This window comes from Carlito syrichta, unplaced genomic scaffold (genome assembly GCF_000164805.1).
Source record: "Carlito syrichta isolate Samal-C Ts95f unplaced genomic scaffold, Tarsius_syrichta-2.0.1 Scaffold81549, whole genome shotgun sequence".
NCBI classification, from domain to species: domain Eukaryota; kingdom Metazoa; phylum Chordata; class Mammalia; order Primates; family Tarsiidae; genus Carlito; species Carlito syrichta.
Genome location: NW_007025645.1, coordinates 458,239 through 474,774, shown reverse-complemented (window position 1 = coordinate 474,774; position 16,536 = coordinate 458,239). Strand labels below are relative to the sequence as shown.

At 50.1% G+C, this 16,536-nt stretch overlaps 1 protein-coding gene across 1 annotated transcript in view; it reads left to right on the top strand.

Moving 5' to 3' along the window:
• PEAK1 (pseudopodium enriched atypical kinase 1) overlaps positions 1-7,227 on the top strand; it is a 280,456-nt gene extending 273,229 nt beyond the window's left edge. The window contains exon 9 of the mRNA XM_021711072.1: positions 5,748-7,227. Within this exon, the coding sequence (XP_021566747.1) occupies positions 5,748-6,914 (1,167 nt within the window). The 3' untranslated portion in view covers positions 6,915-7,227. The remainder of the gene's footprint in view (positions 1-5,747) is intronic.
• The last annotated feature ends 9,309 nt before the right edge of the window (positions 7,228-16,536 follow it).

Sequence of the window (16,536 nt, the reverse complement as noted above, 5' to 3'; positions counted from 1 at the left end):
CTGCCTCCCCATCAACTTGCCAGCTTCCACCTGTTTCTAAAAGCTGTTCATATATTCTACCTGTCTGAGTACATAAACCCAATGGCCACACTGGATCAGATGTAGCCTTTCTCTGAATGTGTTACACACGTGTGCTGTGCATGCCTAGCTCTGTGCTGGACCTCAAGATACAAGAATCTGCTCTAAAAATGTGATAACTGCAATGATAGAGACATGTACAAACTATAGAGGTAACACAGAAAGGGGGCTTAGGGCATTTACTGCTTTTTCTAACAGAAGTAACACCTGAGGAGGGCTTTGAAAGAGTAAGTAGGAGTCCCTCCTGCATTTGAGGGATGAAGCAGGGCCCCAAACAGAGAACACTTGGAGGAAGGAGTGGGTGATGTGAGTTCAACACAGTAAGAGGGGTGGAACAGAAGTGGGTCTCGGAAGGGAAGCAAGGCCAGGACTTTATTCTATCAGGGTGATGAGAAGCACTGGAAAGTGCAAATAGGCAAGAGATAGCAGATGTTTTTTGAAAGATGGCTCTGCTGCCATGTGGAAGGTATATTTGAGGGGATCACGTGAGAGGCAGGGAAACCAGGTGGAGAGCTTCTTGGTAAGTCCAGGCATGTGATGGTGATTGCACTAGAAATGTAGAAAAGAGGATCGCTTGGGAGTTATTTAGGAACAGAATCAATAGGAGTTGGTTATTAGTTAGACATAGAGAGTGAACATGCTGGAGAAACCCAGAGTGACCTTAGTTTCTCGCACAGATGTTGAAACATAACAGAGTCATTCTCCAAGAGGGAATACTGGGGAAGCCGCACGATGGTGGCGGAAGAGTTCAGGTTTGATTACGTTGAGTTAACGGAGTCTGTGAGATGGGACATATGTGGGGAGAAGTCAGGTAGGCTGTTGTATAACATGTCTAAAGCTCAGGGACAAGTGTGGGCAAGTGCAAACGTGGAAGGCAGAGGATATACAAGATGACTGGAGCAGGAGCGAGCTAAAGGGAGTGTGTCAACAAAAACGTGGGGCGGAGGGCAGACCCTCCACACACCAGCACTTCAAGGACCCTCTGGGAAGAAGGGTCAAGTGAAGAAGCATGGGTAACACCATGCCACCCGACAGTTAACAAACTCCATGGGCATGCATGCCAGTGTTGCCAGATGTCCACCTTTCTCCCCTCCCCTCCTGCTTTGTTTCCGTAAACTGAATCTCGGCCATTGGAAGGGCATCCCAGTATATGTTCTCTTCACAGGACCCGGGCTTTGTAGGCCTTCTGAAAGGGTCAGGAGTGGAGGGTACAGGGCGCCATCTCCTTCCAGCTCCTTTAATGGAACTTTGCTGTCAAAGTCCCCAGTCTGCTCCATAGAAGTTATCTGTCTAGGTTGAGGTTATCACAGATATAACTACTTCATGATGGCAAATTTATCTCAAAGGTATGCAGAGCAGTTGCCATGAGCAACACAGAAAATGAGGCCCTGAACTGAAATGAATGTTTGGAATGAAACTTTCTGGCTGTGCGCAAGAAGCCGTTGTCAAGCTCTGCTTGCCTGCTGAGACTGGGCCATGTGCATAGTGTGTGCTTTGACCTGGGTCTGAGGTGGTCTCAGAAGAGGGTACATATGTTGGCACTGATCCCAGAAGGCATGGGTTTTGGATTTTGTTTTTCCATTTTCTGACAGATGATTTGTCAGTGGCTAATGGGTCCCCACTCCCTGTGTTTGGGACTCTGGTCAGATTGCTGTGCCTTACTGATGGGAGTGCAGAGGAGCCGTCAGATACTTGCTTGAATCAGTGATCAACGGATTCCCTTCTCTGCCCTCACTGATCCTTATTAACCCAGACAAGCACCTGATTTCCCCTCAAGCCTCTGTTTTTGCAACAGTACATTATTCACGTGGGTGGGGATGTCCCCACCAGCCAGCTGGCTGCTGCTCTTGATGCCCCTCTGACTCCTTGGAGAAATAGCTCGGGCAGGCGGGTCTGGGAGTTGTCAGGTAGGTGAGGGTCCCAGCGCCCAGGGTGGGCTTCTCATCTTGCTCGTGCTCTTCACATGAAGAGTTCCCTTTACATGAATTTGGCATTGCCACCTTTGTGGAACCAACCAAAAACTTTCCCAGAAAGAGGCTCTGTGGTGTATTTGACTAGAAGATTCAACCTGGTTTTGTTCTCCTGCTGCAGTTCACCAGGAAATGGCCCCCGGATGTCGATGCTGCGGCTCCCTCTAGTGTCCCAGAGCTCAGGCTCACGGAGCATTTTCCTTCCTTTCAAAAAATGTAGACTGCACAGAATCTGCCAAAACTGGCAGCTTTTTAAGTAGGTTTTCCCAAACAAAGCCAAAACAGTAGGAGGTGATTTTTCTCTCATTAGAAAAGGGAATCTTACATGAAGACATGGGACCATTCCAGCTTGGGTTTTATTTCTGTTTTAAAATATGGGAGAGCCTAGGAGTCCTGTAATAATCATTCCTCTTGGGGAGGGGAATCTTTCTTGAGATTCTTCGGGTTTCTGCCAGCTACCCTTTGTAAAGAAGGAATTTAATTCCCTTCAAAAAAGAGAAATGAAAATGAGAGCCAAGGAAAAGTTACTTTGATCCTTGGTAGAGAAAATATTGGGAAAGGCGAGAAGGAGAAAAGAAAAAAACTGGAAGAACCCCATTCATTTGATGTGAAAAGAGTAGCTTGTTTTCTGAAATAACTTTTAGATAGAAATTTATCATCTGAAGTCAGCTCATTTTGAGTTTTTAAAAAAACTAAAGGAGTCAAGTTATTAATATTTGAAAAATGGTTACTATGTGGTACATAGAATAATATAACACTCCTATTAAATTAACATCATACCAACTTCATAATAAAGATTTATGTGATACCTATCATGTGAAATACTATTATGGAAATCTCCAGAGGTCTGTGTTTGGGTTGTAACTCTTATCATGGCTATAAACCAATTAGAATCTCTCTTTTTCTCCTCTTTTATACTCTAGTCTTCTCCTTTTTGCCTTTGCCTTTAAAACTAGAGTGACCCATTATTCTTCAGCCTGTCTGTGTATCGTAAAATGAAGAGATAAGGCAGTGCTGCCCACTCAGGTTGGCTATCTCTGCAGACCATTTTCCTTCAGAGCATCCAACATGGCGGAACGATTTATCATTTCTTCTTCGTAAATCACTTTGATCCTTTATCTCAAGTCGATCTGTGAAGCTAAACATAAATTCTTGTTGTAGTAACCATGGTCTTATCTATTCACAAAGCTCTGGAGGAACTCATAAAAATGTGTGTGTCTGTGTCTGTGTGTGTAGATACAATTAGAATGTCACAATTAGACTGGTTGTCACAATTAAAATATCTTCTCTGCTTCTGATGTTAACCTACAAGGTGGCTTGGTGTAGGAAACACTACGTACTTGGCCAAACAGTTCTTTCTCCTCACCTTAGCTTGTCCTATCTTAGATCAGAGCATACTGCTGGTCTTGACTTGTTTGTCAGGGCTGACCCTGGCTTGGAGGTATTGAATGCTAGCAGGCCCTCTTTACTGTCCTCTATCACGCCATGATCAGAGAGCCCCACTGCTATGGCAGGGGGCTGTTGTGACTCAAAGAATATTTTTCTGCCTTGCTCTTTGTTTGAAAAAACATCAGGGTTCCATAAAGTTGCATCACTTTTAACATCTGCAAGTTGTTAACTGTTTTAATAATTATTAATATTACATTTGTACAACTTTTGGAGTTTACAGATGTACTCTACATACTTGATCCCATTTAAGCATCACAACTGCCCTGTGAAGTAGGTTTCAGTATTCTTTATATCGTTTCCTGGAGTCTGAGACCCAGAGAAATTAATGAAATGTCCAAGGTTACACAGCTAGTGGCAAGGCTAAATACCAAACATCCTAAGTCCTTGGTGGGTGTCCTTTCTACAGCGTGACATCTACAGTTTAGCTATCCAATCTCATTTCTGAGCTATCATTAATGAGCTATCCAGTCTCATTAATATTGGTGGTGTTTGACAGACTTTTTAAAGACTGAGGAGTTGGAACCCTTGAACTTTCATTCCAGTGGGCAATGTGATATTGAGCAAATTATCAAAACTGGCAGTGAGGACAGTGTTGCCATGTGCTAGAGCCAACTCCTGTACAACTAAATGATGACTAGTGTAGGATTTTTAAATACCTGGTGACACATAAATATGAAATACTGCCAACAGTACAGTATAGAAAGAATACATGTTGTGATTGATGAGCATATAGGGTTATATATTACTGCATATACAGAGCTTTCCAAAGGTAATATTTTCTGAAAGATAGACGCTTGAACTTGAACTGGGGACATCTGTTTCAAGAACAGAAGTTTGCTTAGAAAAGAAACAGTGCGCCCTCAAACTGATTCTTGAAGGAATTTGTGTTTGGAGATGATAGATAGATAGATAGACAGACAGACAGATAGACAGAGATAGAGTCCATGACACTGATCACTGATATCATGTCTCTTTAACTTTAATGTAAACAGAGGGGGGGGGGCTTTTCTCCCCCTGACACTCCCTTGCTGTTGGTCTTTTTTTTTTTTTTTTGTAATCTATTTGAATGTAAATTAGAACATGCTGCTTCTCAGAACAGGGGAGCCATCTGCATCCTCCTAAGAAAGTCTACATTTTTCTTTTTAAATAGAAATGACTAGAAAATGCTTTTTTACAATTTATTTCTTTTCCATATTACTGTAATAAGCAGGTAGTGTAAACACTACAGAGAGCGCTTGTTGCTGGGAGCTTTGATACCTGCAAAGCAGGGCAGTATGCTCCTGTTGAGGAGGGAAAGCAGAGAATGTGTTCCTCAGTTGGCAGCCATGGGTGTTGTGATCACAGACCAGGATGTTGTGATCTGTGAACTAGTGGCAGAGACAGAGTCTTCCATTGTCAGCCTCTCTAGAGCGTGAGCATACCCCATTTGGGATGATCTTACTTCCTTTTTGCTTTTATAACCCTTTAAGACTAGAAATAGTTGTTACCCTATGTAGACCCCTTGGCTAATGTTTTTGGTCAAAAAACTCTTTCTTGATCCATAACCACTTTAGAAAGTTCTTTGTGAAAGACCTTATTGCCCGAATATTAGGCAGTAAATGAGGTCTGTTAAGAGAAACCAAGGATTCTCTCAACCTTTTATCCCCTACTCTGCTGATGAACTGAGAGTGCAGAATTGTGACCATCACAGTGACAGTCATTAAAAAGTTAGGAAAACCTACAGTTTACCTGGTCAATGTATGTCACTGTCCTGACCAATAAGAAGTTGACACTAAAGGTGATGGGTGATGAAATAAGGTATTCTGGCCTGCATCAGAGCCCATTGGCCTGCTGTGTAAGGCTGGGCTGTAACCTCTATGGAAAGTAGGTGGAAAATTATTTTTTTGTTGTCTCTTCTAGTTGCAGTACAGGGTGTAGTGGAAAGAGCATGTTGGCATTAGACAGGTTTGTGAACTGATATCCCTGGGTTCTTTTTCATTTTTTAATTCTTAGATCCTCAGCCTACTGTGAAGGACTAGTTAAAAGGACTAGAGATGGCATACATAAAGTGCTCAGCACAGCCTGGCGTGTAGACGGCCATGAGAAATAGTCACTACCACTATTACTTCTTTTGTGCGTGGCTGCCAGACCTCTCTAAAGACTTCACCCTATGGTTGTTGTTGCTAACCAGTCACCTTCCACGCATCCTCCTTGGTGCGCCATAAGCCTGGTTACGAAAGTGTGAGTGTCATGTTTGCTTTCTCCTTTCAGATCTGCAAGAGCAAGGCTAAAGAGTCTCAGCAGTACTATCACAGCTTGGCTGTCCGGCAGAGCCTGGCTGTCCATTTTAACATCCAGCAGGACTGTGGTCATTTCCTTGCCGAAGTTCCAAGCCGCCTGCTTCCCTGGGAGGATCCTGATGCTTCTGAAAAAGAAGAAGATGAAATGGAAGAGAATGAAGAAGAAGCAAAAGGAGAAACTGACGGGAAAAGCCCAGAGCCCTGCTCTGAAATGGAGTCATCCCAGAAAGAAAGACAAGGGGTCCTGAGCAAGAAGAAACAGAGAAGCCATGTTGTGGTCATCACCAGGGAGGTCCCCTGCCTCACTGTGGCTGATTTTGTGCGAGATTCTCTGGCCCAGCATGGGAAAACCCCCGACCTATATGAGAGGCAGGTGTGCCTGCTGCTCCTACAGCTGTGCTCTGGCCTGGAGCACCTCAAGCCCTACCATGTCACGCACTGTGACCTTCGCCTGGAAAACCTGCTGCTTGTCCACTACCAGCCTGGAGGAACTGCCCGAGGCCTCGGGCCTCTGGAGCCCAGCCCCACCTCATCTTGTCCCACAAGGCTCATAGTGAGCAACTTCTCTCAAGCCAAGCAGAAGAGCCACCTGGTAGACCCCGAGATCCTCCGGGACCAGTCCCGCCTTGCCCCAGAGATCATAACAGCCACCCAGTATAAAAAGTGTGATGAGTTCCAGACTGGCATCCTCATCTATGAGATGCTGCACCTGCCCAACCCCTTTGATGAGAACCCAGAGCTGAAGGAGAGGGAGTACACACGCGCAGACCTGCCCCGCATTCCGCTCCGCTCCCCCTACTCCCGGGGCCTGCAGCAGCTGGCCAGCTGCCTCCTGAACCCCAACCCTTCTGAGCGGATCCTCATCTCAGACGCCAAAGGCATCCTCCAGTGTCTGCTCTGGGGCCCCCGTGAAGATCTCCTCCAGACTTTCACTGCCTCCCCCAGCCTGGTGCAGAGGAACCTCCTTCTCCAGAACTGGCTGGACATCAAGCGCACACTGCTGATGATCAAGTTTGCCGAGAAGTCCCTGGACAGGGAGGGCGGCATCAGCCTCGAGGACTGGCTCTGTGCTCAGTATTTGGCTTTTGCCACCACAGATTCCCTTGGTTGTATTGTGAAGATCCTGCAACACCGTTAGTGTGTCCTGGCTGCTGCTTCTCCTAAGCGTCCACCTTCTTCATGTCACCCACATACTTCCCCTTCCTAGAATTCAAGGTAAGAAGAGAGACAGACCTTCCGTCCCTGGCCACGAACAAGTGAGTTCATTCAGAGGGGCTCTCCACAGCACCAGCTCACATGAGAAGCTGAGTCTATCTTTATAGAAATTCGGCTGCACAAACATGCAGTTGCCTTCCTTTGAAATATCTTTCATCCTAACAGCCCCAAAGATGCAGATAAAAAGTGAAAGTGCACATCCTTGAAGGGACTGAACTCAGTGAGCCAGTGAGCTGTGTCCAGTTCCTCCATAATTCTGAATATCACCTGTCTTTTCAGCACCAAGTATTTATTCTCCTAGCAATAGGCAGACTTAGCCAATCTCCACCATGACCCAGTAAGCTCTCACAAGACTCTTCCTTTCAGGTATCAATAACTGACTCTGACCAGGCAGAACTGCCATCCTTAGCATCAGCACGGTTTTGGTTACCAGGACTGTACCCTTTGTTCCAGCAAATAGTAGGAATGAAAGGACAGCTCCCACCCCTGGGTCATGGGCTGGTCTCTGTTATCTATCTCTAAGTGTGTGCACGGCATGGAGGACAACCCTAACCCCTCTGCTGCTGCTACCCGAGTCTCCTTCACCTCTCTTCTCTTCCCACTTGCCAGTGAGGTTTGGATTTATCAGCCACTTGTGGCCCATTACAGAGCTGACCCACGGTGGTGTCACCAGCGCTTCAGCAGGAGAAAGTGCGTTTCAGAGATTATAAATAGCCGGCAGGACAAGAGGAGATGATTTTCTTGCATGTGCAATTCTCTAGAGGCCATCAGGGAACAGAGTTTAAAGTACCCGTTGATGACTGTCAGAACTGTCAGCATGGGCAGCCAGGGCCAGCGGGGCCCACATCCCAGCTTTCCCCTGGGCAGTCATGGCCAGCTCCCTCTGTCGGTTGCCAGTGTTAACTAGTCTACCCAATGCTGTAAACATTCACCCTGAGTGAAACAGCTGTCCGGGCAGCGCCGAGACCTCCTCAGGGGCACAGGGAGGCAGGCAGTGGGGATGAGCAGGAGGCAGGGGAGGGGAAGAAGGCCACTGACGAGACTGCTGACCACCTCAGAATGTCAGCCTCTGCGGAGAGCCAGCCTCCCGGTATGCGTGGCTCCTTGCTCCTGATGGCTCTCGAGATGGCTCTGGGGGACAGCTCATGGGAATTCTCGTTGCTGAGGGTGACTGCGAGCTAGTCACCATGTGTGGAGCCTGTGCCCTTCTCCTATGGATATATGTGCAATGTTTGTATGTTTTTAGCTGTATATTACAGTGTTTATGTTGCAACTTCACCAGAAGCGAGACCTACAGAAACCCTCCTCTCCCTCCCTTGGCACATATTTGCGCTGAGAGATGAGTGTTCCTTCTTTTGGGGTGTGTGTGCGTGCATGTGTATGCACGTGTGCTTGTTTTATTCAAAACTGTGAGTATCTGTTTACTTCAACCTTGAAATCCCAAGAGTCACTCGAACAGTATGAGTTGTGTGCCCGTTGTGTGTGTGCACACGCATCCTGGTAGTAGAGGCCAGGCCTTGGGGGAGCAGCCCTGGCAGGGTTGACAGGCATGTCATCTCTGCACCTGACGGCAAGGGAGCCCTGAGACCCCTCATGTGCCAGTGCAGAGTTTCCTTAAAGCCAAGACTGATTGTGCAGTGTTACTTAGGTAGCACGTTAGTGGCCTTGGAAATTTCTAAATGTTTGACATTTTTACCAGCCTTTCATGTGATTCACCTGTATCAAAGAGGATCAGGAAAGAAGAATGTATTTTATTGTGCTCTTATTATTATTTTCTAAGAGAATGGAATGTCTGAGGCTCTGGATAGAGGATGTCCTTGTCCCCCGGCCAGCAGCAGAGGCCTCCAGGAAGGAGGGCTGCTTGGCCACAAAGAGTCTTGCCCCCCTAGCCAGAGTGCAGGGCTTTGCCCCAGGAATGGCCCTCGCTCAGGTTCCTGCAGTGTGGCTGTGCCTTCCTAGTAGGCTGGTGTTTGGCTCTTCTTGGCGTGGCCCCTGTGCACATGACTCCTACCCGGTATGCACTGAGGAGGCAGCACACAGACCACTGACACGCCAGCCAGCACCTCCCCTGACCCCCAGTGGTTTGCGTATTGAGATGCACCTTCTCAATGCCATGCTTGTGGTGCCTTGCCCGTGTAAATTTGAAGGTTGACTATTTAATGAGGTTGCGTATTTAATGCAGACTGTTCCCTGGTCCCTGTTTGTTGTGTCTCCAGGCATCTCTTTTTCTGTTGTGACTTGGGTCCAGTTTTTGACCCTGTAGCATAATAAGCACGGACACCTCCATTGCCATTACCTTCTAGCACGGGCAGACCGAGCACCTCCGCGCATTAGGTGTGTTTAGCACTGTTTTGTGCTCAGAACCGTAAGGGCCCAGGAGGGACGCCAACTAGGCAGAGCAAGGCCGGGCTTCCCAGAGAAGAGTGGCTGGATCAACCCTTCTCTGAGTGGCGTCCGAGGAGTGTGAGGCGGGAGGGAGGGGGCGCTCCCCGTTAGAGCAGCACGGAGGAAGAGCCGTATTTCTAGGCAAGGAGCTCTAGATCAGATGGCCCCCCATATCCTTTCAAAACCATGAAATTCCGTCTGTCTAACATTACCGCATAGATTATGCTTTCGTTTCCACTGTGGCAGGAGCCTTGAGTTTATTCATCAACTGGAAAGAAACTCTGTCCTCTGGAGACACAGAGACACACACACTTTGGAGACATACACGAGTTTTGGATTGTGACTAGTATAGCACTTTAAGTTTTCTCAAGTAACAGCAAGTTATTGCCTTCAATACTGATTGGAAACCATTTTATTTTCTATCGAAGTCTACATTACAGATTTCACCATGTATTTTAAGAGTTGGAACAATGAAGCTCTTACTGGGACTTCTCCTTGAGCCCCACGAGCATGGACAATCTCTGTGACACTTACGGGTGCCAGAGACACACGACCGCAGCTGGAATGGCCAGGAGCAAGACTGAATGTATAGCAGAGTGCCTTGTAGAGTGGGGACCTGGCCTCAGAAGGAAGAGACTCCCTGGATGTGCCACAGAGGACCAGGCTTCCAGATGCCTCCCAGCCGGCTGAGGAGAGTCCTCTTGGTACTGTACACTGATGTGATGCCCAGAAGCAAATTCCTAAGGAAGAACAACAGCAAGAGGAAAGGAACAGCTGTGACCCATGGAACGTCAGAATCGTTAATGAGGCCCACCAGCCCCTAGGCTGAGCTAGAAGGAGGAGCCAGGAAGATGCCAGTGAGTTTCGAGATTTGCCCTCAGCAGCTGAACAGGAGGGGAGCACCCGCCCCCCCCAAACGGCTGATGCTGAGGGGCGCAGAGTCAAACGTGTGCTAGGATTTCAACAACTGGAATAGCCTCCCATTGTCAGAGTAAGCAGGGGCCAGTTTTGCTTCCAAATTCAGAGTAAGTTTTTGAACAGGGAAACCTCTAAGCGAAGAGATCTAAACCTCTAGAAATATAAATGACATTTCTGGGAGTAAAACACCTAAAATTGTATTTGAACGTTCCTGGATTATGAAAGTCCCACGACAGGTCTTTGGGGGCCTGTTAAGCAGAGGGCATAGAAAGATTGCACCCAGCTTCCTGAACTTGAGTTCTTAATACTTTATTGCCGGGAAGTGACCTGACATTTGGTTTTGCTGGCAACTGCAGTTGGGATTTTTCCCTAGATTGTATCAGCAGTGATCTGAAAAAATACAGGCTATTCCCAGAAATTGGGATGGATTTAGGATACCGTACTACATTTCAAAGGACTCTAAATGTGTAAATAAAGCGTGAACGTAATGGAGGGGGCTGGAGGAACTTGACTCCCTGGGCTGACTCTTGGCGTGTTTTCCATTCCCCTCGCTGGTTGATGAGGATTGAAATTTCTGGTCCAGCCTAATGAGTGAGCAGGATGGCTGCCCACGAAACCAGGTTATTAGTTTTACCTCATTGAAGCCAGTATTCTCCAAGGCCCGAAGTGTTGTGCCGAGACAAGCCAAGTGCTGCTCTTGCTGAAGTCTGCTCTGACATCCAGCTGTGAGCGCCCGCAGCAACACCGAAAGTGGGGGTGCCACGGGCCAAGAGCAATGCCACAGGGAAGCCAGAAGAGCTGCAGTGCAGGATCCTGGGAGAAGTGATACCAAAGAAATTGAGCCTTTCATCCCGACACTTCTCAGACAAGGGTGAGTCGTGACAGACGTCGTGGGAAGGGAGTTCACATACATTCCATGTCAGGGTATTCGGCTGATAAGACCATCCTCAAAAAAGCACCTTTTTTTTTTTAACGAAGTCTATTTTGTATGTTAGAAGAAAAACAAGAAGAAGATGATGGTGATGATGATGAAAGCCCTGAGCAGATATAAAGTTCCCCGGTATTTATGGAGAAAGAATTCTTCCACCTCCCCTTGATGTGGCTGTGGCTGTGGCTGTGGCTGTGGCTGAACTCCAGCCTGGGGACATCGCATCCATAAGATATTGAGGGCAAAGGATTTTGTTTTTAATTAAAGAGATATGGTAGTTTTCATAGGTTTGTTGAAAGAACTCAAGAGCTCTTGGGAGATTTCTTAACAAATCATAATCGTTTTTATAAACATTCTTACAAAGGTGTTTACCATCCATCACCATCATTTAATATCTACAAGTGCCCAGAACGTTCAAGGTGCTATCCAGCTGTTAAACACCCCTCCCTGCAGCTGTTGAAAATTAGAGTAGCATCGCCCACTGCTAGAAGCTTCCCCCGCCCGGGCAGGCCGCAGGGGCCGCTTTCCGAGCATCCCACTCCACTTCCCGCTCCGTGTTTATTCCAGTTTCTCATCTTTATCCATCTCGTCCACCCCCATGTTTTCTTTTAAATCAAGAAAGTTTCAGGGAATCAAAAGAGGTCGGGAATTTTTTAACCTAGCAGAAGTACAGAGTCATATATTTTGCTATGAATATTATTGTAGTACAGAAAATCCACTTTGCCTGTTCGTGTGTGGATAGTATGTGTGTGTCTGCACTCGTGATAACTTGAATGTTGAACCAGCCCTATGGTTTCAGGGTAGCATTTTTGAAAGGTTAAACCACGTGCTTCAGAAACTTGCTCCAGATACGACTTGGTTGTCCCTTCCCTTACCAGTGTTAAAGAGTGTTACGTGTGGCGTGAACACACTGGGTTGGGATTTTCTCTTGATGACAGGCAGGGTGTTTTGGTGTGAGGTCAAGGCAGAAACAAGATGTCGTCCTACTTGGTGGTTTGAATCATGACAGTCCTCATTCCAATCTCTCTTTAATTCAACATGGCCTTACCCACACTCTATATTTGAAAATCTCGTTTTTCCTGCTCTTTCTGGAGCTTCACCTCTCTACCTACATATTTTAAAGATGTATAAACCTATCATCGAAAGGTCCCTGCTGCCACCAGTGGCTCCCCCTTTGGTTTGCTGTGGTACTTTGCTGTATACTCTGTGGCATCATGTTATTGTGTAAATAAATTCATTTTAATATACACTAAAACTAGTCAAACGAGTGTCCTTTCAGTGACTCTTCCACCCTAACTTGCTGGGGGAGGGGGAGGGTTATTGCAGACATGGCTATGTCTTGCCCCCAGGGCAAGTACCCTGTCCCTAAGGCAGGAAATGACACCTTCCAGCCCCTGTGCCCTCTGCGCCCTGGATCCTTGTCCCCTGCTGACAGGGACTGTTTTCTCTGGCCCTGGAAGGCTGCAGTTTGCTGTATGTGGTTGCCCCCTGGTGGCCAGTCTCCTGTTGACTGCCTGGGCTTGTGCTGCCTGCTTTGGAGGCTGGCGCTGGCTACCCCTCAGAAAAGATGAGATATGCAGGCGATGGGAGCAAGGCCGGCCTCGGCGTCCTCTGCGGAATTCACATGCCTGTGGCCTGTTCTGTAAGGCACAGGGTCCTCACAAAGGCCGACAAGCTAGCGTATGGACACTTCCGCAGGCAGTGTGGCCGCAGCTGCCCTGTGGTTGGAAGGGACGGCGGGAAGGGCAAGCGGAGATTCTAAATTGAAACCAGAATCTAAAGCACTAGACCCTGACAGGGGACTCTGTCCACCAGCAAGCGCTCTAGAACTCGCAGGCATTGTTTTTAAGGCATTTTCTAGAAGAGCGGCTGTCAACCTCGAGTTTCCTGTGACTGAGGAGCAAGTACATGATGGCGTGGGCCCAGGAGGAAGGTGAGCAGCCCGTCTGGCCATCCCCGGGCTGGGCGCCCCGTGGCAGCGTCCTGGCCCTCCTACTGCAGGGATGCCTCGGAACAGCCCTTCTGCTGCCAGCGTGACACACTGGCCTCCCGGGGAAGGACCCAAGGGGGAAGGAGGCCGCTGGGGCTGGGAGGTCACAGAGCCTGAGTGCACAGGGGTGGGGCGCTGTCTGAAACCCTGCTGGCATGAGCGGCCATCTGGGGCCCTGGAAGGATGCAGGCAACTGGCCCCAGGACAATGGGGCCAGTTCAGAGCGGCCCCAGTCAGGTGCCAGGTGAGGTGGAACAGGCTGGAAAAAAAGAGTCTCTGTCCTCCAGTGGGATCCCTTTGTCCCTTGGTGTAACTGGAGAAGCCTTCCTATTCGCCTCCTCCAACGCCTCACTCGTGTAGGGTCCCTCCTGGGATTCCATGAGCAGGTCCTCAGTGAGACCACCCTTCTCTGATTCGGCTGTCCAGCAGCAATGGACCGCTGACATCTGGGTGGGACTTGGGCAGCCACATCCCTGCAGAGTGCCTTCTCTGAACTCAGGCCTCAGGGTCTTGGTTGCCCTCCTGCCTGGAGGAGTCGAGTGGGGGGCCGCAATTCACTTCCTTCTGGGCCAGCCTGCAGCCGTGAGGGAAGGAGCTTCATTAGTGCCGCAGAAGCCTAGAACCGCAGTTGGCAGATCACAAGTTGTTGTTAAGAACGGCTCAAGGCAATTACAGCTGAAACTTCAAATTGGATTTCACACTGGGTGGGGGCAGGTGGGGGGCAGGAGGGAGTCGTTGCCAACATCCAATTCTCTCAAATTTGCAAACCTCCAAGAGGAAACAGTCTGCCGGGACACAGTCCGGTTTCCTCTGTGCACGTGCACGTGGCCTAGCACCGCTCCCTGGCCCAGGAAGGCGCACAGAAGCAGCCAGAACGCCACGTAGTAGGTGGGCCTCAGAAGGCGCTCACTGCAGGAAGGGTAGAGAGACCAAGGGCTGTTCCCGCCAGCCACCTGAAGCCCATAGCACGTTCCCTCCCTCTCCACTCTCTGCCAGAGCCCACTCCCACCCTTGGCTCCACAGGGCCACCCTGCCTGTCTTCATCTTGACTCTTCACCTACCTGGGCCTTCCCAGGCCCGCCCGGCAGAGGGCACCTGCTACTCGAGGCAGAGCTCCCTGGGGGCCTCAGGCCCTGAAGGCCTCCCCACTCAGAGCTGGGAATCTGAGCTCAGCCTCCCCACTCAGCCTCCTCTCCTGCCTCTGGCTCCCAGCCTAGGCATGCTCCAGAGAGCCCCAAGCCACAGTTCACTGAGAGCTGGGGACATGCTCACAGAGCCACCATCCCATCACACGACGGCCTCATGACTACGCCGTAGGTAGGCAACATCTTGCCTACCCTTCAGATGAGAAAACTGAGGCCCAGCTTTGCTCTCCTCTTCATGACCACAGTGTGAACCTGGGCCTGTGACTTCTGGTCCAGTGCTCTTTCTTCCACCCCATTTTTGTCTTCTGTGTGTGGTGAGGGCGCTTGCAGGAGAACAGGGCGGAGATTCCTGGGCGTGGCCGGGACTCCGAAGTGGGAGACATTTCTGCCTCCGTCTTTCACTCATCCAGCACCATGTGCTGGTGTGCACTGGTGGGCAAAGCCAGCAGGAGCCCAGCCCGAGCTCCACGGGCAGAGAGCAGGGCGCGCCAGCTGGAAGCGGGCGAGGGAAGAGCGCCCACCGCTGCTGCATGCAGAGGCCACCGTGTGAGGAAGAAGTCGTCCTCCCTGGAAGCCAGAGGCCTCCGCTACAGGTGAAGAAACCACTTCTGGAAGGCCCTGGGGGCCTCAGGGAGACTAGTTATGCCCCCACATTGCTGCAGCCCCTAACATAGGCCGGGCAGGCTGACCTCGAGCACCCATCTTTGCCTCCACCCGGGCCTCAGCCACTCCTGGCCTCCAGAAGCCAGACACGGGGCTGGGCGGATGTTGAGCACATTGCCTAGCCTCTGAACCACTCTTGCCTCATCTGCAGAATGGGCCCTACCGGCTGTCCCCTGCAGCGGCTGGGACAGATCTGTAAGGGGACCATCTTGCACATACTTTCGGCTGAGTTGTTAGAAGCAGGGCATGCCTGAGACTATCATGGGAGGTTGGGAAAGGGGGGGTGTGTTGCCAGTTGGGTTGCAGCTGGTTGAAGCAGGGAAGAGCAGCTTTTGTAGGAAAGGAGGCCGGCTTGACGGAACAGTCGGAGCAGGGTCCCTGCCGGCCCCACCCTCCGCACCTGCACACTCCTCTCACCCGCTGTCTTGCCAACCCACCTCAGACGGGCTCACCCTGCTTTGCCGACCTGGGGCGGGTCCCAGCCTGAGGAGGGGCCCTCCTCTTTGGAACCCTAGGTGTCTAGGGGGCAGGCTTTCCAGGGCTCAGACTCCTCAGGAGTCGTCTGACTGAGGCATAAGGGAACTCCTAGGGGACAAAATGTACCTTGGGTGAGAATGTGATGGGCCATTGAAAGCATGGAGAGCTGAGAGCTTCTCCCCAGGTACAGGGTCTCTGCAGGGCCAGCCCAGGGGGCGCCCATGACTGAGATGCAGCCTCTGGGGTGACTCTGGCTGGAAACATTTCCTCACGCAACTGAAGCCACCGCTGTCTCCCTAGATTCAGATCCTGGCCTGGGGTGCATGTGCGTGTGTGATGTCTGTAGGTGTATGTGTGTGCCTCTGTGTGTGTGTTTCTGTATGTGAGTGCGTGTGTGTGCCTGCTTGCATGTATGCATCTGTGTGCCCGTGTGTGCCTGTGTGCACGGGCCCCTTCCTTCCCATGAACTCCCGGGGGAAGCCTTGGTCTTCGCTGTCCCGCCTGCTGTCCTCTGTGTGTGACCCAGACTAGCAAGAAGGGAGGAGAGCCACCCACTGCTTTCGCATGCTGCCCGGGCCAGGCTCCCACCGTCACCTCATTCGCTTCTCACTACAGCCCTCTAACACCCGTTCTATGGGAAATGAAGTTGAAACTCAGAGTGCGTAAGCAACTGGCCCAAGGCTGCACAGCCGAGAAGTGGCTGGGCTAAGACTAGACCCAGGCCTGGCTTTCCTGGAAGCCAGCTCTCCTCCGCAGCACCTTACAAGGTTTTGCTGGCCTGGTTTCATGCCTGGGTCCTGTGGTCTTGCACCCACCTGGGACAGACAGGGCAGCGAAGGGAGGCTCCTTGGCATGGGCAAAGGGGGTGGTTGGGAAGACGGGACCATCTGGAGGGCCCGGCCAGGCCAAGCAGTCAGGCTCGGGGTCACCTGGAGGCAGGCTCCCTCTCCTGTCCCTCACTGAGCTCCTGCAGCTGGTGTCTGGCTCCAGGCACTGGCACTGGCCATCTCCGGGAGGTTCCGCTCAAGAGGCCCCAGAG